Here is a 23,441-nt window from a genome sequence, read left to right as displayed (position 1 = left end):
TCACCTAGCCCCCCCAAATACCTACAAGTATTGTGACAAGTACGTATGTCTATGCCCCTAACTAAACCATGACCTTCTAAGGACAGGGAGTGTATCTCTTTCATTTTTCATCAGGAATCCTCATTACCGTGCCCTACACATAGCAAGTATTTAAATGTTTGCTAAATAAATGAACGAATGCCAACTGTCTGTGAATCCATATCACGGTAATCTCAAAACAGAAACATAACACAGGTCCTCTGATCTAACTATCCCACTTGAAACAATGGAAGACTGCTCTATGATTATGTCACTTGCACATTATATGATATTGTTCTGGCACAACCAAGGTATATTAGCATTAGTGATAAGCTGATCTGATCTCTTCCCTTCACAGATGCTGAAATGGCTTTCTATTTTTGGTGATCTTTCCATTAAGTGCTGCAGAATCCTCACAAAGGTTCATAGTTAGGGATCCATTTTACCTTAGACCCCAATGGGGCCATGGTTCTGCCAAAGTTAACAGAATTAAACTTCCCATCTTCCCTTGAGATAAAGGTATGTAAGAGAGAACTTGCAGCTAAGACCCAGAATGCATTATTGCAGACAGAACAACAGAATAGGTGATGGAGCTGAGAGGGAGGGACAGAGATGAGAGCCAGATTATAGAAACAAAGGGAAAGACCAAATGAGGGGAAAGGGAGGAGAGAAAAGAAAGAGGGACAGGGAGGGGAAGAAAGGGGCAGGCAAAGAGGAAAGAAGTGAAGGAGAGAGGAAAAGTAACCAAAGTAAGATCCAGAAAGAAACAGACTGAGGGACATAGCAAGTACTACCCCTAGATCAACCAGTACAAAACAACAGGCGGATAAATTAATAAAGGCTGAAATCAAGAAAGGCTAAGCATGTCTGGAGTATCTGCAAATGGGAAACCCAAAGATAGTAGTAACAGTGCTGAAACAAAGAAGCAACAATCTCAAAAGAACAAGAACATTCTAGAACCTACAGAAAAGGAAGTGTAATGGAACAAAACGGAGAGGAAGAATCCTTGAAGGGGATGTTCATATCAGAAAAAGTGTGCTCATTTCTACACTAATGTTTACAATAATTGCAAATAAAATATTCTTATTCTAGTTTGCCAATCTCAACAAATCCTTTTGTTGAAGTTCCAAGTTGAAAAAATTCCCTCTAGAGTGCGGGTGTGTGTGTGTGTGTGTGTGTGTGTGTGTGTGTACACACTAATATTTTGACGAGTTTCACCCTGACTGGGCAAATATGCTGAGTTTAACTTAATCTGTATATACTACAGGGTCTCAAAGAATCTCTCAAAACAAAATATTTCTTCTAAAATTTTGAGTTCTAACAAAAAATGTTTTCATGTATTTCCTTTTTCCAAATAATTTGAAGAATACCACCGCGTTAGTAATCCAGTCCTTTTGGGTTAACTCCTTAAAGGTGTTTCTTGCTTTATTTAAGTCCAAATGAATAGACATCATTTCTGTAGCTATTCTGTGGAAGATAAATTAAAAAAACAGGTGAATAAGTAAAAGAAAAGGAACACTTGAAAATTAAATATTTTATTAGATTAAAATTACTTCTTCTCAGATATTATCTATCTTAAATGGGTAATCAATAAATATTTATTTTCCAGTAAAAAAAAGAAAAACAGCCACAGAAAAAAGGAAATGGCTTTTTTATATTTCTAAAAAAAATGGTCATTTCTCCCAGTTACATGAAGTAAAGTAGGGACCCAAAAAAACAGGATGGATCAGAGCAGTACATTGCTAGTTTTCCAATAAAAAATTACTAATCAAATGTGTATCTTAACCCATGAATTAATTACATTTATACTAACTAGAATATAGTCATTGTCTAAAAGTAGACACGTTCTTTGTAAAACAATACATACTTAAGTGTCTGAAAACAGAAATTCTTTTAAATAAAAAATATACAAATATTTAGGAAAAGAAGTACAAAGTTCTTCCTTCATATTATTTAAAAATTCAAAGAAATCTCAGTATCTTGCAACAAAGAAACATTTAAATAAATTAAAGTACGTCCTTCCCATGGAATGTCATGCAGCTATTAAAATATAAAAAATATGGGATATGGAAACTGAATAAAATGAAAATGGACAAATGTATTAAGTGTAAAGTGGTATATAAAGCAATATATAATCCTATCTTTTGTAAAAGAATACATTTACATAGGAAAAATATACACACAAATACTACTAGCTGTTTCTCTTAGGTGGTGGATTACAGATGATTTTTCATTTTCTTTTTGTTGTGTGTCTATTTTTGACATTTTCTATAATTGTCATATATTTTTGTTAAAAAAAGTAATTTTCAAAAAGAGATAGACATATAGGTAATTACTTTACCATCAAATCATTTCTTTACAATCTTTCACACTGTATTTTATTAAGATGTAATTGACATATAACATACCAGTTTCAGGTGTATGACATGATTCCATATACATATATATTACAAAATAATCCTAACAATAAGTCTAGTTAACAACCATCACCATACAGTTACAATTTTTTTCTTGTGATGAGAACCTTTAAGATCTATTCTCTTAGCAACTTTCATATATACAATACAGTATTAATTATAGTCACCACAGTATTTTAACAGAATTCAAAATTTATTATAATATTGATTATATATATATATTACCTTTCCCTTACAAAACTTCCAGTCAGACATGCAGGAGATGAAAATATCTCTCTGATTTCCCTACATTAGGAATAAGACGGTGATTAAAACAAATCATGCATATGCTTTCTCGTGGCATGAGACGTGATAAAACATTGTATAATCGTCCTTCAAACTCCTCCCTCTCTGATTTGTTTGCATATTCCCTTGGGTGTCTAGAAGTTAATTCCGCTTACTAAATCTCAAAATTTCAGTGGTAAACATGAGAACTAAAAAGATATGCACTCAGATAAACCACAAAGAGGAAAAGGCTTGACCTAAAATCAGAATTTTATTGGACAAATAAAACACTCTCATCCCAACCAGCTTTCCAAGCCCTATTTATTTCTGTTCCATTAGAGTAGAAACCAAAAAAATTACCAGAAATTAAATGGGAGAAGGGGATTATGCTCAGTTGTTTTAGAAGTAATTGCACACATAGTTCTTGATCATTTATGCTCTGCAAATTATGATGTAACTTTTTGTACAACTACTTTCCAGAATTAGAAAGCCATACCTAAAAATACCTTTAAAAGAAGATGTTTGTCAAAATGACTATAATCTTTAACAAATGGTAGGAGTTCTACCGTTTAAAGCAAGATTGCCTAAGCTGTTCAGCTGTAAATAGGAGATCCACAAACAAGTGGTTCTAAGGTCAAACAGGGTTGGGAAACTGTAGACTGTATATTCTGCTCAGTCAGAATATATGTAAACATATCAAAGGCCCAGAAAAGCTCTGCAGCAGAGAAAGCTGCCCTTGTAGAGCCTACATGCTAGCTGTGATAGTTAATTTTATGTGTCAATTTGGCTAGACCACAGTGCCCAAATATTTGGTCAAACACCAGTTGTAGGTGTTGCTGTAAAGGTATTCGATTAGATTACATTTAAAATCAATAGACTGTGAATAAAGCAGATTATTCTCCATAATGTGGTGGGCCTCATCCAATCAGTTGAAGGCCTTAAGAGAAAAAGGTTAAGCTCTCCTGAGAAGAGGGAATTCTGCCTCCAGACTGCCATATGGGACTCAAGCTGCAATATCAACTCTTCCCTGGCCTGCCTTACAGATTTTGTACTTACCAGCCCTCATAAACACGAGCTAATTCCTTAAAAATAAATCTCTCTCTCTCTCTCTCTACATACACACACCCCTCATTGGTTCTGTTTCTCTGAAGAGCTCTGGCTAGTGGACCACTCTGCATTGTGTAGAACTCGTTGGGAGAAACACCGCTTTAGAGAGCTACAGACATATGGAGTGTACCTTTTTGTATTCTGCCACTGTTTAGTGCCCACATCAGCAATCCACCTCTTTCCAGTCCCTTCCTTCATTGTAGGAATTTTCCTCCTCAGATTAACATAGGGATTCTGTAAACAAATAAAAAGTAAAATACAATAATTTAGACACAACAAAAACAGGTATCCAATTTTTAGGCACATTGTAAGGATATAGGGTAATATTGATTTTTAAATAAAGATAATAGAGCTCTAGAAAATCATAAAGTGAGATTCTACCAAGAAGTAATTTGCCTGATTGCCAATTTTTTGTCAATTTGGATCCAAATTTAGATCTGAAGTAAACTTCACTGAGTGCTCTAACACTCAGCACTTTATACAGGTATGACTGGATTAAAATGAACATCACACAACTTTGAAGAGAAGGAAAGATCCTGAAAGGGCTGTATGTAGAAGTGGAAGAAACTCAATGTGCCTTAGTGAAGTATGGCAAGAAGGTTATTCATAAGCCTATGAACCTCAGGTGTTTTTTAGTACAATGGCTGGCAAAGTCGTATCAGAATGTCAGTGTGTAAGCTCCCTAGGATACTGACCAAATGCCACTGGCAGGGAGCCTCCCAAAAGGTAAGAAGAACCTAAGGAAATCACTGACTCGACATTCACTAGATACAGACACAACACCCAAGATTTCCGTGGGTAAATATTTATGTAGTTTAGACAATAAAGGATCAATGATGTCTATCTTTCAGTCTCCAAAAGTCAGCCTAGAAACTTGATTATTTTGGAATTCACCAAACTTAAATTCTGGAACCCTTTGTTTTGCTTAAAATACCAAATTACAGAACATCTAGAGATCTATTTTCACCTCTTTTTTCATCCAGAGCAAAATGCTTTGATTCCCTCCAGCAATCATTATTAACTTCTTTTCTGAGGTATGGCTTTCTAAAAGGGATATACAGAAAGTAAGAGTTTAGAAAGTCATTTGGCACAAACACGCAATCATACTCAAATAATTGCAGATTCTTAAACTTAGTCCTTTTATCTTTTTGACAGGCAAAGACTCAGTTATCACCCACAAAGCAGAAATATACATATAATTCAGGGTAAAGTCTAGTTGGCAAACAGGTGATTTTCAAGGTTAACAAGTGGCATCAGTTTAATATACATAATATAAATGCTTATAAAACATCATCAAATATTTGATTAGTTAACTGTTCCCTGGTTTAATTTGGCTCTTATTAATAAAAACTATATTCTACAACTCAAGATTTGACCAATGACTACTGGCTGTGAGGAATGTAAATAAGTACTTCAAAACTCTACGTAAGTGGTTATAACAAATCAAATATATGAACTACTTAAGGAAATAACCCTGTTCACTTTCCCAGAAGAACTGATAGAATTTTGGTAGTGTGGGTCATCACTAAACTTTCAGAAAACAAGTAACCAAAGTGCTCTGAGGTTACACAAGGCACAGTTCAAATCCAGCCAAACCACTTATGGGCCGTAAGACCTGGCTAACCTAAGCCTTCACTTTTCATGAGTCTGTACCCTCCAGTAAAAGGGAGCAGAGCACACATCTCCCTGAACTGTTCAAGGTCAGATGAGATAACACGTTAAGTGTTCAGCACAGTTACCTGGCATGTGTAAGCTGTTCTCATTCTGAGGGTTTTACATGACTATGAGTCAATTTAATAAGGTAAGAAAATCAATCACCATAAAATTAATAGGCCCCTAGCAAACTGGAATCAGAGACTACATATGCTCCTGAATCCATAGTCTATTTTATGTTGTATCATTTTAAATCCACATTAATCTGAATGAGTAAGAGAAAACTAATGGTTATTTTGACTTAATAAATTAGACAGGATATTTTAAATTGTTTACAAATAAAAAATGAAAATGATATTTAGGGAAATTCTTCAGTCATAGATTTCTTTTCTTGCCACATTACACACTTAGAAAAATCAGTTTCTCCACAAAGGTATTATGCCATATCCTGTGCTCCTACAGAATTTACCAAGTTTGAGTTCTTCATTTGACAGCGACTTCATGGGAAGTGGTATCAGCTGATTATGAGTTCCACCATTTCCCAGTTGTCCTTCTTTTCCAGAACCAAAAGAAAAGACCTTCCCCAAATCAGAAACATAGGCAAGTGTGTGCCGCCTATTAAATAAAAGCGCATACCGTCAGTTCTCAGTTATCCACAATGATGAGAAAACGCAGCAATACGGTAAAAGGCTGAAATTAGGTTACCCAGTGAGTAAAACTAGTTAACCAACTCCCAACTCATGCAATTAGCCACGTGGAAACTAAGAAATCATTACTGTGTGGTTGAGGTGATTTTGGAACCTCTAAGTCTGCTCAAGGCCATGATGCTGCACCCCGGCAAAAGGTGTTCCGGCATCAGCAACAAGCATCTCCTCTTGCCTTCTACCCCTTTTTCAAGGCTTGGCTTGAAAAAACCTCTTGGAAGCCATCTCTGAGTCCCTTCCCTCCCCTTCCTAGAAGACAGAATTAGGTGATACTCTCTGAGCTCCCGCTCTATTTCCCAAAGACTTGAATCACACTGCTTTTCTTACAGCTTTGTTCAACGGTCACTCCGATGATACAGAATTTGGTCTTGCTCAAATAAAGGTCTGGCCTCTGTCCTGAGTGCCTGAGAGGTAAACGTTTATAACTTCCCAAGTGATAGACGTGTCTTCATTATTGATGGCTGGCCCCTGAGACCACACCTAACAGTTTACCCAGCTGGCTCATGAGCAACCTCTGGCTGCAATGCAAGCCCAACCTACAGGGACGGAGAGGCTGGAGGTTGAATTCTACCAAGGCAATGATTCAATCACAACTAAGCAATGAAACCCCAAAAACTTGGGTGAGCTTCCCTGATTGGCTATACTCTCCACATTGCTACGTATCAGACTGGGAGGAGATAACACCGTTCACAGCTCCAAGGGGAGCGGATGCCTGCAGCCCCTCATTTGGATCCCTACTGGCCTGTCCTATGCATCTCGTCCTTGGATTGCTTCCAATTTGTATCCTCTTCTTGTAACAGACGTGGCCATAAGTGTAATAGCTCTCAGTGAGTTATGAGTCTTTCCAGTGAATTCTGTGTTAGTAAGGGTACTGCCCTAGTTTGCATTAAGATACCTCTAACATGACAACTCCTCTTATAATACATACTACTAAGAGGAATATGTGTTATGAAAAATCCAAGGTGATAATGTTTCTGGGATATGCAGAGATTCTCAAATGTAGAGAACTATACCATTCCAATAATCTACGTAGTTTACCTTAATAATATCCATTTATGTAATTTTACTCCAAGATCATAAGAGACTATGTCTATAGACTAAAAGTACATACACCATTTTTTACAGTAAAGGGTCAGTAAACAAACACATGAACCCAATCTTCAGATAGAGTCTGAATCTGATTGGCTTTAGTGAGGAAAAAACTGCCCCCAAAAAGAATAAGTATGTCTGGGTAAAATACTTCTTAACACCACCAAGACCCAACGTCCCACTGGTGAGAAGTAGATTGATTGATGTTCTAGGAACAAAATAATTAAGTAAACAAGGAGTCTGTTTTTTTACTTTGGTTTAAAACAAACAGAAAAAATGAAAAAGCTGTGAAATTCAAACTTCTCAAGAATATTCTACTTAAACCACCAGTGACTTTGTCTTATACTTTACTGTGATCACTCTGAAAGAATTAAGGTAACTAAGTATGATGGGCCCTGCGGGGTTGTGAGGAATGGTGATTACATCAATGAATAATCCTTTGTTATTCATGTTTGTTTGTTTTTCAAATAAATAACATTTTTCTTAAAGACAAAAGTGCATTTGGACAGTGACAAAGGTATTTCACTGAAGGGGCATCAGAAAGTGAATATATCTGATCATCAAAAAAAAAAAAATCAATGAAAACAAATATGTACACTAAAATAAAGATTTATTATGATTATCTAATAATGTAAATTAAACATCTTCACTCATTTCAAAATATTTAATACTTTTATCTCAATCAGTGAAACTGATGGAAATTTTATAAAAATAATTGTCTAAACTTATTGTATTGATTTTTTTTCATTGACACTTTACAACTTACCTTCCACATGCTATCTGGGTGACTCTATTCCCAACAAGCTCAGTCACCAAACGGGGTCTTAACTCATTCTGTGTTGAATTGTGACCAAGTTGCCCATATTTTCCAGCACCAAAAGTAAACAAAAGCCCATCCTGGAAAGGGAACATCATATCAGATTCTAGAGAAATGTGATCCACAAGTCATATTCACTGACGCAAAGGCATCGGTGAATAATTAATAAAAGCACTGTCAAAGCAAAACCCCCAATTATGAGGAAGACAGTCCTGTTTGTAGGAAGTGATGACCTTTCTTCCCTGAGTTACACTGCCCACACCTAGATGTTCTTGTGCTTTCCCCATTACAAAATGTTCTTCCAGAATTTCAGTTAAGGAGACAATGAGACACGTACCTTTGTGAGCAGGGCAGTGTGAGAGCCACCACAAGTAAGAAATTCAACTTTCTGATTGTCCAGTGCTTCAACAAGGGAAGGAAAATCTTTATCTATACAAGGGAAAGAATAGCTAAAGTGACCAAAAGGAAATGCTGAATTTCACACTAGAGTCCTGTGCTACCGGTAAAATACATGGACCACTTCCTCTCAGCCTAGCAATAGTTCCCAACACATTCTGACAAGAAAGGTTCTATGTTGGTGCATTTAGGCCTAAAGGTGGGGTGCTGGGGCTGTGATTAGAAGACTACATTTGGGGGTGCTCACCTGTGAAAGTATTAAGCAACTTGCCAGAGCTCATTTTTCTCTTTTTAACCTGACATGATTAACTTTAATTGCAAGATAGCTGATATTTCCAATTCTCACCTAGAATTACCCTTTTTAATGAACATATTCTTTTTTTCTTTTAAATTCTCTACTATGGTGTATTTGCCTCACTTTACCTCTTCTTTCTTTCACAATTATTTTGTCAAAACACTTGGAGATTCAGCAAAAATAGTTTATCTGTCCTTTATTCCTTTCCCTCCTTTGAATATTTTTCTAACATTGACTTATGGGTTCTCATGAGTAATTAGCCTGGGACCACATCAGTCAGAAATGTAGTGTATGACCAGCAACTCAGGATAACGTGTACATTACCAGAGGTGAATAATCAATGGAGTCTGCTATGCCTGAAAACTAAAAAGGTGTTTGGAATCCTAAGAAATTTTGCCATCTACTTTGTGGAGGTATTACAATTCAGTAATGGGAATAACTATACATGGTTTTTTGCATGGATGTACATGTGTGCATAGATGTAAATAGTTTATAGAATATGACTAGGATACGTGAGTTTCTAAGATAGAATTTAGTACCCTTTTGTCATAATATATTAATAGATATTTAATTGCACCTTGAAGTGCACCTTAAGTGCACCTTGATGTACCTTGAAGGTTATTTCATCCAAACTCATCACTTTATAGAAAATGAAAACAATGCCTAGAGAAAAGCTAAGTGACTGGGTAAGGCCCTGCAGTTAGTTAACTGTGAAGCAAGAATCACAACCCAGGTGTTCTGATCCCCAGTCTGATACTCTTTCCCCTTTATCCACAAAGCCCAGATGTGTCTCAATTATAGCAATGACTTTCACACTACGCATGTCTTTTAGACCAATGCTGTCCTGAAGACAGAGATACAGTACAAATAAGTACAGACAGTACAAATAAGAGGACTTGAACCATTTTTGAAACGGAGGTCTGTGTTAAATTCATCCCTTATCTAACAATATCTGTTGATAATATGAATTTAAAAATATGTTTCCATACTGTCGGTGTGGCCCAGGCCTAGTTGTCCATAATCGTTTCTTCCCCATGAGTAAATGTTTCCGGATATGGATAAAGCCATGCTGTGGGCTTTTCCTGCAGAAATCTGAGCCAAGGGGACTCCTGAGAGGTGCTCCACAATCCGTGGTGTCTGGATTGAGGCAAATATTATTCCAATTCCAAGCTGGCCGTGTAAGTTCTGTCCCCATGCAAAAAGCTCACCACCTTGATATAAACAAACAAAATGCTGTCTTACTAAGTTTAAAATGCAGCAGACATTACCCTAGGGGATTATATATGCAATCCGTATTATACCATCACAATCTCTTACGTTCAAACTGACAGGACTTCTCAGATCTCATATGCCTGAATCAGAAAAACTAGAAAAATCTCTTTAGCAGTTAACAGTCATACTTTCTTACCTCCTACCTCAAACGGTAGTGTAATGGACTGAATGTTTGTGTCCCCCACAACTAACGTTGAAATCCTAACTCTCAATGTGATACTAAGAGGTGGAGCCTTTTTGGAGGTGAGTAATAAGATTACATGAGATCGTGAGGGTGGAGCCCTCATAAATGGGCTTAGTGCACTTATAAAAGAGACCCCAAAGAGTTCTTTTGCCCTCTCCACCATGTAATAAGACGAGCTGCTCACCACATAGCAAATCTGTTGGCACCTTGAATTGAACTTCCAGCCTCCAGAACTGTAATATGCTTCTGCTGTTCAAGCCAGCAGAATAACCAGTTTATGGTTATTTTTATTACAGAAGCCGGAACAGACAAAGACAGGTAGAATAAAGCTATCTGAACATATTATAATCAAATTCAAGAAATACTTATTTTTAAAAACCCATCGAATGGGCCTGTGAAAAACAGAAACATTGTACATCTAGAACATAAAACCTTAAACTACTGTTTTCTCTCTGCCCCCTACCCCCTTCCTTAATGTACCTAAAGATCCTAAATAAACAACTTAAAAATACATTTGAAATTGCAGCACGATATCGTGAAAGGGCCAGCATCTCTTTCCATTAACTGAATATATGCAGCATATTTTTCAAAAAAAGCTCTTAGACATTAGCTAATGGAGTTGACAATATCTAATGGAATGGGAAAAAATATATCAGAGAATTAAGGCTACCTCTCTGCACCATACTGTGCAGGATATGGTGGGAGGCAGGGCGTTTCCTTCAAACATAATTGTCATGTGCCTTTCAACCACCAGGAATATATAATAAACATGCAATTCCCTTTCTTGCTTCCCCAACTTTCATTTTTCCTAGACTGTGATTTACCAATGATAAACCCTGAACCTCCACTTCCACCCACATCACTAGACCCTAGGGTTCTTGAAGGCACGTGTCTGCTTCATCTTCATAACCTGAAAATGGTACATACTCAAAATGAAATATTTGTTCGTGAATGGAAAAAGTCAAACAATCAGACTAACGTTTTCTAATACAAGTTCACACTCTCAAACATCCACAGGGCCTTCAGTATGGGTAGAATACTTGGTTATTTTCTTCCCTTAAATCCCAGCTTCCATTCAATTTATGTTCGTGTCTATCCTATACATTAAAAATAAATTTCCTCAATCCTGAATTCCTCTCTATTACCCTCTTTTAATTATTCCCCTGCTGTCATTTCTTCAGGAAATTATGGCATCTGATAAGAAACAGGAAGTAATAAAGGACCAGGGAGAATCCCTGAATTCAAAAGGTAATGTTCAAACACATCAGGGGCCTGTAAACTAGCCACAGAAGCAGAGCCAAGGAATTCTGAGCCACAGGAGTTGGAAAAGCACTAGGAAAAGAGAAGACGGTCCTGGAAAAGGGTGGCCCATGCCTGGTCCTGATTCTAAACAGAATGCTTTTCATTATTCAGAATATTTTCACTGTTTCATACTTGAAAAATAAAAACATGGACCTGTTGACATAAATCTCTAAGCCCAAAATGGAGCCGCTTCTGCCTGGGGTGCCATGTCAAATGGATTTTTGCATTCCGGTAAATGCTCCACTTGACCAGAAATGCAGGGTATCAATTCAGCCAATTCCCAAACTCCCAGTCAACTCTGGGCTCTGTACTTATTTCCTTGTTCCTTGATCTTTCTAAATAAGGTCAGAATTATTTCAATCATTATATTGAATCCCAGCCAATCATACTATTTTTTTCAACACTCTAAAACTCACTCTTGCCCAAAATTCCTCGGGAAAAGTGCTCGCTCCACTGCTTATGAGAAAGACACTGCACTCCCCAATTCATTGGTCACTTTCCCTTGAATAAAGGACATCAAACTCATTACTAAATTGTTTTAGGTATGACACTTGACAGAACAAAATGTAGGAATAATAATTACGAAAACCCAAAGATTTTATAGGTCCAAGAATTTTCTCTCATTTTGTAGCTCCTTTAACAATAATGCTCTCTGAACCATACAAAATTCAAAACCATATTTCTGTCCTGTTAAAAGCAAAGCATACACCTTCTACTACCGTGTTTCCCTGAAAATAAGACCTAGCTGGGCAATCAGCACTACTGCGTCTTTTGGACCAAAAATTAATGTAAGACATAGTATTACATTATATTACATTACATTATATTACATTATATTATATTATACCTCATCTTATAGTAAAATAAGACCGGGTCTTATATTTGCTCCAAAAGACACATTAGAGCTAACTGTCTGGCTAGGTTTTATTTTTGGGGAAACATGGTAGTTCTACATATACACACATTTACTCCCTTCAAAAAACAATTAATATTCCAGAAAAGTACCTTTTGAGAGTGCAAGGGAATGATAATCTCCACATGCGATCTGAATTATAGTTTTTTCTTGTAAAATGCACTGAAACCTGATGAAAGAAAATACATTTTATGTCAATTACCATAATGAAAGTCACAACATCAATGTTAGAATTATTAACTGTAATTAGGATTGAAGCTCAAGAAAAACATTTATTTCAATTTATTGCCTCATATTCAGTACATCTAAATGATAAAAAATACAATATATGTTTTAATTAGTTGTTTAAAAGGAAAATAATGTGCATTATATAATTGTAATAAGATGATTCTAAGCCTCTTTTGCAAACAATAATTTTATGATGTAAGAATAATAAAAGATGAAAATAAGCTCTAATTCACAGGATGTACCAGGAGAAAGTCTCACAGATCATTCCATGACAATGCATTTTTTTCCCTACGTTGAAAACTTTTATTTCTGGAAATCTAATTTATAAGATTATTATGAGGTTAAGTGAGTTAATGAATATGAAAGTCCAATTTGGGTCTACGCAGATTAAGCAATCTTTTCCTTTAAATGTCAAAGCAGTAATTGGTAAGTGTTCTAGAAGACAAAAATTGATTTGTAGTTTACTCAACGAATTAACTGGTCAGTTCAAAATTCATTGTTTACTTTAAATGCCATGACCAGTTTACTTTAAATGCCACGACGTGAAGGAGGGACAAAGATTATATAAAGCAACACTTTTCTACAAAAACTATGATTGCCTTTTGAGTAAAATTTTAAAATTTTTTTAACGAAAGAAAAAAGTTCCCTACCTTGCATGTTCTATGCTATAGTTGTACTCAAATGGTTTTCCATCTGAGGATAGAATCAGCATGTGATCTGCTCCTTGGTCCATGGAATGTATCTTCATTTTTTTTCCTAACTTAATGCACTCTGCAGAGCAAATCCAACCAGAAACTATCATCACTGATTATTACCCATTATTATTATTGATTTCATTACAATACACTTAAAACACCTGGGGGGGGGAACGTCAACTTTAACTTAACAAGAACTTCTCTCTAAAGAAAAATCAAGTACAGAAAGCAGACAAATTAGTAATGACTATTTTCTTGACAACTGATTTTTTTCTTTTAATTTGGGAAAGTACTGATTTATACTATTTTTTAAAACAATTAAAATTTGATATTAGATTCCTATTTAACAAGTTGAGAAAGAAACTAAATTTGAAGAGACAAAAGAAAAAGTCAGAAAAAAATACAACAATTTTTGGACAACATAACTCATTGTAGGAGCAAATATAATGTGTATTCTGAGATGTACTCTTTCCCCAAACAAAACAAATAATAATAAAGCCCTCATGACTGCTTCCTATAAAACCCAAGGCTTATATTCTTATACTGTGTTGAGGGACGGGGATGATGTTAGAAGAATTTTTTAAGATTTGAAACTGTCCACTAGTTACCATTTACTCTTACCTCATTTAATTTCATCACAAAAATTAATGTGGGATACAGGAGATTTGGGATCTTGTTTTACTTTTTAGTTCTAACGAAACAGAATCGATTCATGTAAAATCTCCCAGCACAAACCACTTTATACTATACAAATGCTAGGAGAACCACAACAGTCTGGTAATAAAGACGAAATGGCCCAACAGATCAAGAATTTTGAGTCTCGGAATTTCAAATCAGTTTAAAAAAGAAGGGTTATTCAAAAAAGGTATTGGGATACCCGGGTGGCCATTTGGTGAAAACAAACCAATCCAGATGCCCCTACCTCACTCCTTAAATCAAACTAATATCCAAGCGTATCAAAAACTTGAACTTTTAAAAACAAATGCTTAAAATTTCTATAAAGATGAGTGCAAAAAAGAAAAAAAACGTGTGTGGGTAGCTTGCTAACATAACACAAAATCCCCGAGCCTCCTCAAAAGAAAAGATTCATGACGTCGACTGTAAAATACCAACTAAAGGCAAGTTGGGCGAAATACTCCAACGTACATGGCTGGCACAGGGCGACTCTCACTCAAAATTCAAATAAGTCTTTCAAATTAGTTAAGCAAGAGATCAACAACTCAATTTCTGTTAAAAGCCAGGCAAGGATACGAACAGGCAGTTCCTCGAAAAGGAACGCGACCACCAATGGCAAAGGAAAAGGGGCTCGACTTCGCTCCAGTTAAGAGCAAAAGGAACAGAGCACCATTTTCTTCACTTATCAAAGGGACAAAGGTTTTTTTTTAACAGTAAGAACGTGGCCACTTGTAAAATCGGAGGCACCGTACGTGATCGCATCCCTACGGAGATTGCGCCCTCGGGGCAGGGCGAGCGAACGCACTCCTTAAACTGCTAGCAAAGGTAACCTACCGCCACCGAGAACACGATCACGGTGTCCTCCAAAGACGCAAAGCCGGCCAAGCGCTGCTCTTAAAGGGAGCAAGTGGGAAACAAACTTGGAACAGACGCGCGTGATAACGGCCGGGTGGCTACACCCAAGTTGCCGGCGATCCACGCCCTCCGCGCGGTTCACTCGAGGAGAGCAGCACCGTCTGGTTCTCGCCACCGCCCCGCGAACTGCGCGCCTTCCAGGCCCAGCACGGGGGCCTCCGGGCGCCGCACGCGCGACACGCGCGACACCCGCCGGGCCGGCGCCGCTCGGAGGCACCGCGGACCGCCACGCGCCGGGTCCCCTGCGGAGTTCCCCTTCCCGCGGACAGACGGACCGCGCGCCCACAGCTCCCGCCACCCTGGAGCGCGGGCCCCGGCCGCCCACCCTCACCCCCCGGCCCGGGCCCACTCACTGGGCTTCCTGCCGCCGCCGCTCCCCGCCGGCAGCTGGTGCACCTCGACGCCAGCCCCGCCGCGCTCCAGCAGCGCCAGGCGCCCGCGCGTGCAGCACGTCTGGCGCATCACCTCAGTTTTCCGGAGCAGCGCGCCGCGGAGGCCCGGGGCCGTGGGGAAGAGCCAGAGCTGCGTGCCCCGAGGCTCTGCGGCGGGGGGCCGGGTCGCGGCGGGCCGCGAGGTGGGTGGCGGCGGGGCCTCCGGGGCCGGCAGGAACGTCGGGCGCGCGCCGCCCCGCCGCGACCTCCTCGGTGGCCTCCGCTCCATCGCCGCTTTCCTGGGCTCCACGGCCGCACCTCCGCTCTCCGGAGACGGGGCTTCAGCCGGCCGGGAGGCAAGAGGAAGGAGGGATAGGGGCCAAGGCCTAGAAGGTTCCACTGCCCTCAGACGGCGCGGCGCGGAGCCGGCGAGCGGACTGCTCCGTGGCGTCGAGCGACCGTCGCCTCGCCTACCCCGCCCCTGCTCCGACGCCGGCCTCCCAACGTGCCGCGGGTTGGGGGCGGAGCCGGCCGCTCTACGGGGAAACGAAACAGAATTTTTTTCAAGGGGGCGGTACCGAAAAGGAAACTGGAAGGGAAAGTAACCTTTCGGGAATGGTTTGCGAGACGCCTTGAGAGCACAGGGCGGTGGCAAGGGACGAGCTGACGGTCGGGGCTGCGAAGGCGTCCCCGGGCGGGCAGGGGCCCTCTGAACTCCCGGACCAAACGGCCTTCGAAGAAACAGTGCGGTTCCACCAGGAGGAGCCCTGGCACAGTCGGACTTGCAGAATTTCCAAAAACTAAGGCGGTAAGGAAAGCTCAAGTTTGGGATGAAAGGGATGCAAGTGAAAATAACTATGTACTCAGCCCCTCCGCTCACACCGCGTTGCCTGGCAACCAGTGATCTGCTTTCTGCCAGTATAGTTCTTGCCTTTCCTAGAATTTCTTACGAATGGGATAGAACTTCTGCAGGCTTTTCTGTCTGCCCGTTTTCATTATCATAGTGCTTTTGAGAGTCATCCTGTTGTTTTCCGTCAGAAGCTCCCTCTTCGTTATTGTTGAGTGGTATTCCATTATATGGATATACCACAATTTGTTGACCTGTTCAATTGAAGGGCATTTCAGTCCTTTACAGTTTTTGACTACAATGAATGAAGGTGCTATGCATATTCGCGAACAGGTCTTTTAGTGGATCAACGTTTTAATTTGGGGGGAGGAATAAATACCTAAAAAATGAAAGTGCTCTGTCAGATGGTAAGTACATGAATGTTATTGGAAGAAACTGCCAAACTTTGGAATTCCAGAGTGCTGTACCTCCAGCAGTTTGCATTCCCTCCAGCAATTTATGGGCGTTCCAATTGTTCTCTGTCTTTGCCGATATTTTGTATTATCAGTCTTTTTAAATAATTGTCTATAGTGGTATCTTATTGTAGTTTTAATATCCCTTTCCCTATGTTTCATGATGTTGAGGTTTTTTTATGTGCTGCTTAGCGCTAATCTCTCTTTGGTGAAGTGTCTATTCATATCTTTTGCCCATTTATTCAATTGCTTATCATCTAAAAGCTACATATACATCAGAGTTCTTTGTTATATATCAACTGTTTCATTAGGTATTTGTTTTTAAATGATTTCTACCAATCTGTGGCTTGTCTTTTAATTTTATTAAACGTGTCTTTTGAAGAGCTACCGTTTTAATTTCGATGTAGTATTTTTTTTTCTTTTACCTAGTTCATGCCTTTTTAGTCCTACTTAAGAAATCTTTGCTTAACCCAAGATTACAAAGATTTTCTTAAATATTCTAGAAGTTTTATAGTTTCAGGTCTTTGTCACATGTCAAATGAATTATTTATTGTGTGAGGTAAGGGTAGATGTTTATTTTTTTCCCTTATGGATTTCCAATTGTTCAAGATTGCCTTTCCCCATTGAATTGCCTTGTCATCTTTTGTCAAAACTGTTGATCCATAAATGATTGGATTTATTTCTGAACTTGTGTTCTATTGATCTATGTGTCTATTTTTATTCCCATATTACACTGCCTGGAATTACTGTGGATTCCAAGTCTTAAAATAATTCAAGTGTTCCATTGTTGTACATCTTCATAGTGGTTTTGGCTATTCTAGGTCCTCTGAATTTTCGTATATATTTTATGATCAGTTTATCAATTTCTACAAAACAGACTGCAGGGATTTTTGAGATTATACCAAATTAGATCAATTTGGAAAGAATTAACGTGCTAATAATATTGATTCTTCTGTTCATGAGCATATCTTTCTCCATTCATTTAAAGCTTCTTTAATCTCTTCCAGCTATATTTTCTAGTTTTCAGTGTAAAGTCAAACATATTTTGTTAAATTTATCCTGAAAAAAATGCATCCTCAGGTATTTATTTTTTGTTGATATTGCAAATGATACTTAAAATTTCAATTTATGAAAAAAAAAATTTCAATTTATGATTGTTTTGAGTATATATAGAAATACAATTAATTTTTTATATATTTCCCTGAATCCTGATACCTTTCTATTTTTAATAATTCTAGTAGTTTTGTAAATGCCTTAGAATCTTACACATAGATGACCAAGCAGTCTATAAATCATTTTATTCCTTATTTTCCAATCAATATGCCTTTTATTCTCTCTGCCCTATTGTATGGACTAGTACATCCAGTACAATGTTGAGTACAAACTGTAAGACATCCTCTCCTTGTTCCCAATTTTAGTAGGGGAGCACTGTCTTTCATCAGTAAGTATGAAGTTAGCTGTGTGTAGGCTCTAACAGGTTGAGTAAGTGCTCTTCTGGTCTTAGTTTGTTAGGAGTATTTATCATCCATCAATAGCTATTAATTTTGTGAGGTTTTTTTTCTGCCTCTGTTGTAATTATATGATTTTTTTCTGTGTATTATGGTGAAATATAATGGATTTTCAAATTTCTGGACTAAACCCCACTTAGTCACAAGGTATTAGCCAAAAATTTTGTAACATATTTTTGTGTCTATGTTCATGAGAGATATTTGTAGTTTTCTTTTCCTGTAATGTCTTTGTCTGGTTTTGGTATTAGGATAATGCTGGCCTCATAGAATCAATTGTTAAGTGTTCCCTTATTCTCTTTTCTGAAAGAGTGCAAAGATGTTTAGCACAGTTCACCCATTGGCATTAGGAAAAGTAATGTTGGATGTGAAAGGCCTGAAGAACACAACCCGAAAGTCAGGGGCCTGAGGATCCTTAAGATTTAGATAATGCCTTTTCCCTTAAAATTCAAAAAGAATATATCTGGGTCTTCATTCCATTTGTTGCAGAAACCGGACATGTCCAAAATAACTGAGGATTCACTAGGGGGCTTATGTTTCTACTGACCACCTCATATTCTACTGTCCTTGGTGAAATTTCTATCTCTGTTCTATCTTCAGGTGATCCTGCCCTCTTTCCACATTAGCACCCCAATGTGGACTTCACCCCATAGGCTTTCCTTTCCCAAAGTACTACCAACACAAGGCTCTGTGTATGGTTTGAATAGGCATTTATAGAACAGCTTAGTTTAAAACGTAACATTAGATAGAACTGATCACGAAATTCATTGGTCATTTTCAACCATACTTATATCTCTTCTTTAATTTACTCTATAGCCATGATGCTGAGACATATTTCAGGTTCTTCACATTTCCCCAGTTATAATTAGACAAGAGTTCCTGGTTGGACTCAGCATTTTTAACCAAAATAATGATGTCTGCATTTAGAATGATTGAGCATAAGTAATTATTCAATGAATTAATGAATCCCTTAAAAATTAGATTTTTAGATTTTTCAAAGAAATTATTCATCATTTGGTTAAAATTGAAACTCTGGCAATATTCCACAGTATAAAATATACATCTATGTGCCTCAAAATCATGTTGAATTAATTTACATTTTTGTTTATTTTTTCAGACTTTCATATTTGTAGACAGTGTTTATTAGATGAATAATGTTTTTTAAAAATATGTTAGTTTTTAATATTCAGCCTATTTTTAAATGATAAATATTATTCAGGAAGTAATTCAATAAACATTCTAATAGCAAATTTAGGTATCAGGAAATGTGATTCATTAAAAATATTATCTTAATTCATCACTTTATTGTTTATCTCAACATTTATCAACTAATTCTAATTAAAATCCATCAACCCTTTGTACTAAGTAGACCTGAAGAAGAACATCACAATCACAGGGTGAGAGAGGACCTGAGAATCTGAGGTCTCACTGAGACTGTCAGAGGTCACTATTACTGTGTGACCTTGGGTTTGACAAATCCTCTGTTACTGTTGATGGCTATTTGAAGTGCTTTTTCCACTCTTTCCATTGTAGAATATTTAGGAAGGTCCAGAATATTATGACATACGAGTGATCTTGGGCAATCTCTTTCACTGAAAGTTTCAGGACAGCGAAATATGATTCCCATTTCTTGTAATCCTCTTACAGGCTGTCTATCATTTCCTGTAAGAAAAACTAGAAAGGAATAACCTTTGGTTAAGATATTTCATAGAAAGAGCAAAACTGAAAATGAAGAAATTAATCACTTCATTCAATAAATATTTATTGAGTATCCTTGTGTAGAGAAAACTACACAGAACCATGTGAAGCATAGAAAAATGACATTTGGTCTTTGTCCTCAGTGAGTTCACGGTCTAGTTACATACAACTCGGGTTTGAACTGTACAGGTCCACTTATACAGAGATATTTTTCAATAAATACTGTAAATGGATTTTCCTTATGATTTTCTTAGTAACGTTTTCTTTTCTCCAGCTTACTTTATGGTAATAATCCAGTATATAACACATACAAAATATGTGTTGATTGACTGTTAATGTTAAGGCTTCCAGTCAACAGTAGGCTATTAGTAGTTAAGTTTTGGGGGAGTCAAAAGTTATACACAGACTTTACATTGTGCGGCAGGTGGGGGGGGGGTCAGCGCCCCTAACCCCTGTATTGTTCAAGGGTCCACAGTACATGACAAGAAAATAGCAAGATACAAGTTTATTTTAGCTCAACCAAGAAGTTTGAGGTAAAGTCTAACGAAGGCCCTAAGACTCAGGGCAGGGGGAGAGGCGCCAGGTTGGGGTATCTAGGGAGACTTCTCAGAGGTCACATCTGGTAGTTAATTCTCAAGGAGAGGAACTGAGTGAACTTTCGGGGTGGGGGGGTGCGGATATCCTAAAGAAAAGCATGAGGTAGGAAGATGCAAATGAACTCACTGACTATAGAGACAATGGAACCATTGGGCTGAAGCAGACATTATTACCTATCAAGAGAGAAGATTGGAAAGGTAGTTAGGTTTTGTGAAGAAGTAGGTTGGGTTTGCAGAAAAATTAGAATTTTCCTTCAACATCTTCAGTAGCAACAAAAATAGCAAGGGGGAAAATGTGATCACAGGAGGAGCTGAAAAATGGGGTGAGGAGGTGAGAGAATAAGTCATTGTCTGCCCTAGGGAAAACAGGGTTCCCACCAAGAGAAGTCCTTATACCCCAAGGCCACAGAGCTGAGTGGTCAAGAGCCTGGGCTTTGGATCAGCCTGTTGGGTTCAAATTCTGATTCTGACACTCACTAGCTATCTGAACATGGATACGCTACTAAATATTCCAAGCCTCTTTTTCCTCAGATCTGAAATGGGGAAAATTAAGTACCTACCTCATCTGGCTGCTATTAAGATAAAGAGAGGTAATAGATGCAAAGTGATCAGTACAATACCTGGCATAGAATAAGCATACATTAAATGCTGTTATTATTATCATCCGTGGTCATTGCTATTATTATTATTTCTAAAATAGTATTAGAGACAGTTTACATTGTCCTCATTCCATAGGACTTGGATAATTAAATGAAGAATGTAAGATAAAAATGGTTTGATAAGGAGTCAATTAGAGTGAGGAAAGAGAATGTAAATTGAAGTTAGAGGTGGGATTAGAGTTAGTGTAGGGAATGTAGTAAAATAGCAATATCTTCATTATCATTTGTTTTTAATGGGGAACAGGCTTATTAAGAGAAAGAACATTGGTCTAGAAGGTAGGGAACCTGGGTTCTAACCCTTGCTCTGCCATTAATATGTGTGACCCACCATTAATAATGATTTCATCACAAATAAGATATTTATCTTTTTAAAAGTTATATATTTATAGATCCATCTATTACTGTAATACTTACAGAGGAATTTTTTCTTTTCATCCAAAGATAATTTGTGGAAAGCTTCCCAAAACATCAATATGGTAGGATGTGACGCTCCTTGATCATGGTATCCTTGATCATATTTTGAATTCTTGAAAAAAAGAAAGAGAAAAAGTGGTGTTTAGGGGGAATATATCAAAGTTGTTCAGAAGAATTGGGGGCACTTTAGTTATCACCTACCTTTTCAAATTGTTTCCAGTCATAATCAATATTTCCAACCATTGCTGCCATTAGTTCTTCAGGCTGGAAAAGTCTAAGGAGCTCCATGTCACAAACTTTATAAAATCCTCTCTGAAATTCCTCATAAACTGCCTTTACGGAAGTGTTGAAAATGTAATCAACATACTTAGAAACAAAGTCTTTCCTTGAGGAAACAACAAAAAAAGGCCAATAACATACTTTACCAGTGACTAAAAACATTTTCTACTTTGCTTTTTTTTACCATTTCTATTGAGAAAGAAAAGTGAATGACTTCTGCATAGCACACAACCCAAGTACTACACAACCCGGGATACAAAAACGTCTAATCAGCTAGCAGAAGGAAACCTGGAGAATATAGCAGAAGGATTAAGACTTTGTTTTGCTTCCATTTTGCTAGCTGCAATCAGGGTATTTTTAAAACACTAATCTGAATATGTCATTCTTCTGCTTAAAATCTTTCAAAGGCTTCAATTACCCTTGGGGTGAATTCCAAACCACCTTAGCAGGATCAAAACTCCCTCCATGATCTGACCCTTGCCCTCCTCTGCAGCCTCTTCCCACTTCCTTTTGACTCTCTGGCCTCACTGTTTTCTTGTAGTTAGGCCACAGCATTCCATGCTTCTTGCTCTTTACCTGGCAACTTCTTTCATTCATCAGTGTGATTTTCTCAAGTTTGGTCCCGTGTTCCTCTTTCCTTCCCCTGCTTACAACACATGTCACTATGTGAAAATTATTTATACAAAATCTGTACTACACAATGAATTTCCTGATGGCAGGGCTGCTAGAAGTATTTTCACCAGATATCCACCAGAAACACGATAGTCTCCCACCCTTTGCGCATCCTTCCTGGACTATCCTATCTAAATCAACTCCTCTCTGCCCTCTCCTATCACCAGTGATGCTCTGGTACATGTTTAACAGTTCTCCCACAAGGAGCGAGAAAAGCTCATTTGCAGCATCTGCCAATTTCTGTGATGTAAGTCTGCCCACCATGGCTGATTTCAGTCTCTAATATTTTAATAATAAACTCAACATTTTTGAAAATTTAACTATTAGCTCTCACATGCTGGTACAAGCTGACTCCAGCATACCTCCATCTATAACTCTGTTGTCTCTTAATTGTATTTAATTTTCTTCAGAGCTCTCATCCTTATTGGACATTTTATTACATAATACTGTATTTTGCCGTGTATAATGTGCACTTTTTTGCCCAACTTTGTGAGGGAAAAATAAGGATGTGCATTATACATGGATAGTATTAATTCTGTATCTATATAAATGTTTTTAATTCTTTTATTTATGCTTATGAGTTAAAAGTGTAACTCTAGAAATCAATAATGCTATCCATATGCAAAATAATACCCTCGAATACGATAATCAGTTTTATTGAACTTATGATGAATTTGCAACTATGGAGAGTTCTTGGCCATCTATGACGCATAAATATCCTAAATTTGTTACCGGTACATAAAATCTCTTGTACCTTGTATCTGTTCTTGTGTTTTGTAAATATTTGTTACATACTATTTCTTACACCATAATATGTTAAAAAATAAATGCTAAAATTCCTTTATAATACAAAAAACAAGTACCTAAATGTAAGCAAATAAACATTTGAATTCAAAAATTAAAATGAAAGATTTTTTTTCCCCCTGAAAGTTTGGGCAAAAAAATGTGGTGTGCATCATACATGGCAAAATACCGTAATTTATTTGTGTGTTGTCTTTCTGTCC

The 23,441-nt window shown here is 37.7% G+C and overlaps 2 protein-coding genes across 2 annotated transcripts in view; both read right to left on the bottom strand.

Annotated features, from left to right (window-relative positions):
* The window catches only part of HERC5 (HECT and RLD domain containing E3 ubiquitin protein ligase 5), a 38,633-nt gene extending 22,841 nt beyond the window's left edge, over positions 1–15,792 (bottom strand). The window contains exons 1-11 of the mRNA XM_081024568.1: positions 15,298–15,792; positions 13,310–13,430; positions 12,524–12,600; positions 9,750–9,971; positions 8,407–8,498; positions 8,019–8,149; positions 5,929–6,074; positions 4,774–4,850; positions 3,937–4,040; positions 2,661–2,720; positions 1,392–1,485 (exon numbers count right to left, since the gene is read on the bottom strand). Of these exons, the coding sequence (XP_080880694.1) occupies positions 1,392–1,485; positions 2,661–2,720; positions 3,937–4,040; positions 4,774–4,850; positions 5,929–6,074; positions 8,019–8,149; positions 8,407–8,498; positions 9,750–9,971; positions 12,524–12,600; positions 13,310–13,430; positions 15,298–15,604 (1,431 nt within the window). The 5' untranslated portion in view covers positions 15,605–15,792. The remainder of the gene's footprint in view (positions 1–1,391; positions 1,486–2,660; positions 2,721–3,936; positions 4,041–4,773; positions 4,851–5,928; positions 6,075–8,018; positions 8,150–8,406; positions 8,499–9,749; positions 9,972–12,523; positions 12,601–13,309; positions 13,431–15,297) is intronic.
* A 107-nt stretch (positions 15,793–15,899) lies between these two features.
* HERC6 (HECT and RLD domain containing E3 ubiquitin protein ligase family member 6) overlaps positions 15,900–23,441 on the bottom strand; it is a 50,613-nt gene continuing 43,071 nt past the window's right edge. The window contains exons 21-24 of the mRNA XM_081058036.1: positions 21,688–21,871; positions 21,487–21,598; positions 18,682–19,793; positions 15,900–18,641 (exon numbers count right to left, since the gene is read on the bottom strand). Coding sequence (XP_080914162.1) covers positions 19,570–19,793; positions 21,487–21,598; positions 21,688–21,871 — 520 coding nt within the window. The 3' untranslated portion in view covers positions 15,900–18,641; positions 18,682–19,569. The remainder of the gene's footprint in view (positions 18,642–18,681; positions 19,794–21,486; positions 21,599–21,687; positions 21,872–23,441) is intronic.

This window comes from Rhinolophus hipposideros (assembly GCF_964194185.1).
Source record: "Rhinolophus hipposideros genome assembly, chromosome: 1".
Taxonomy (NCBI): Eukaryota; Metazoa; Chordata; class Mammalia; order Chiroptera; family Rhinolophidae; genus Rhinolophus; species Rhinolophus hipposideros.
This window is presented reverse-complemented; position numbering and strand designations above follow the sequence as displayed.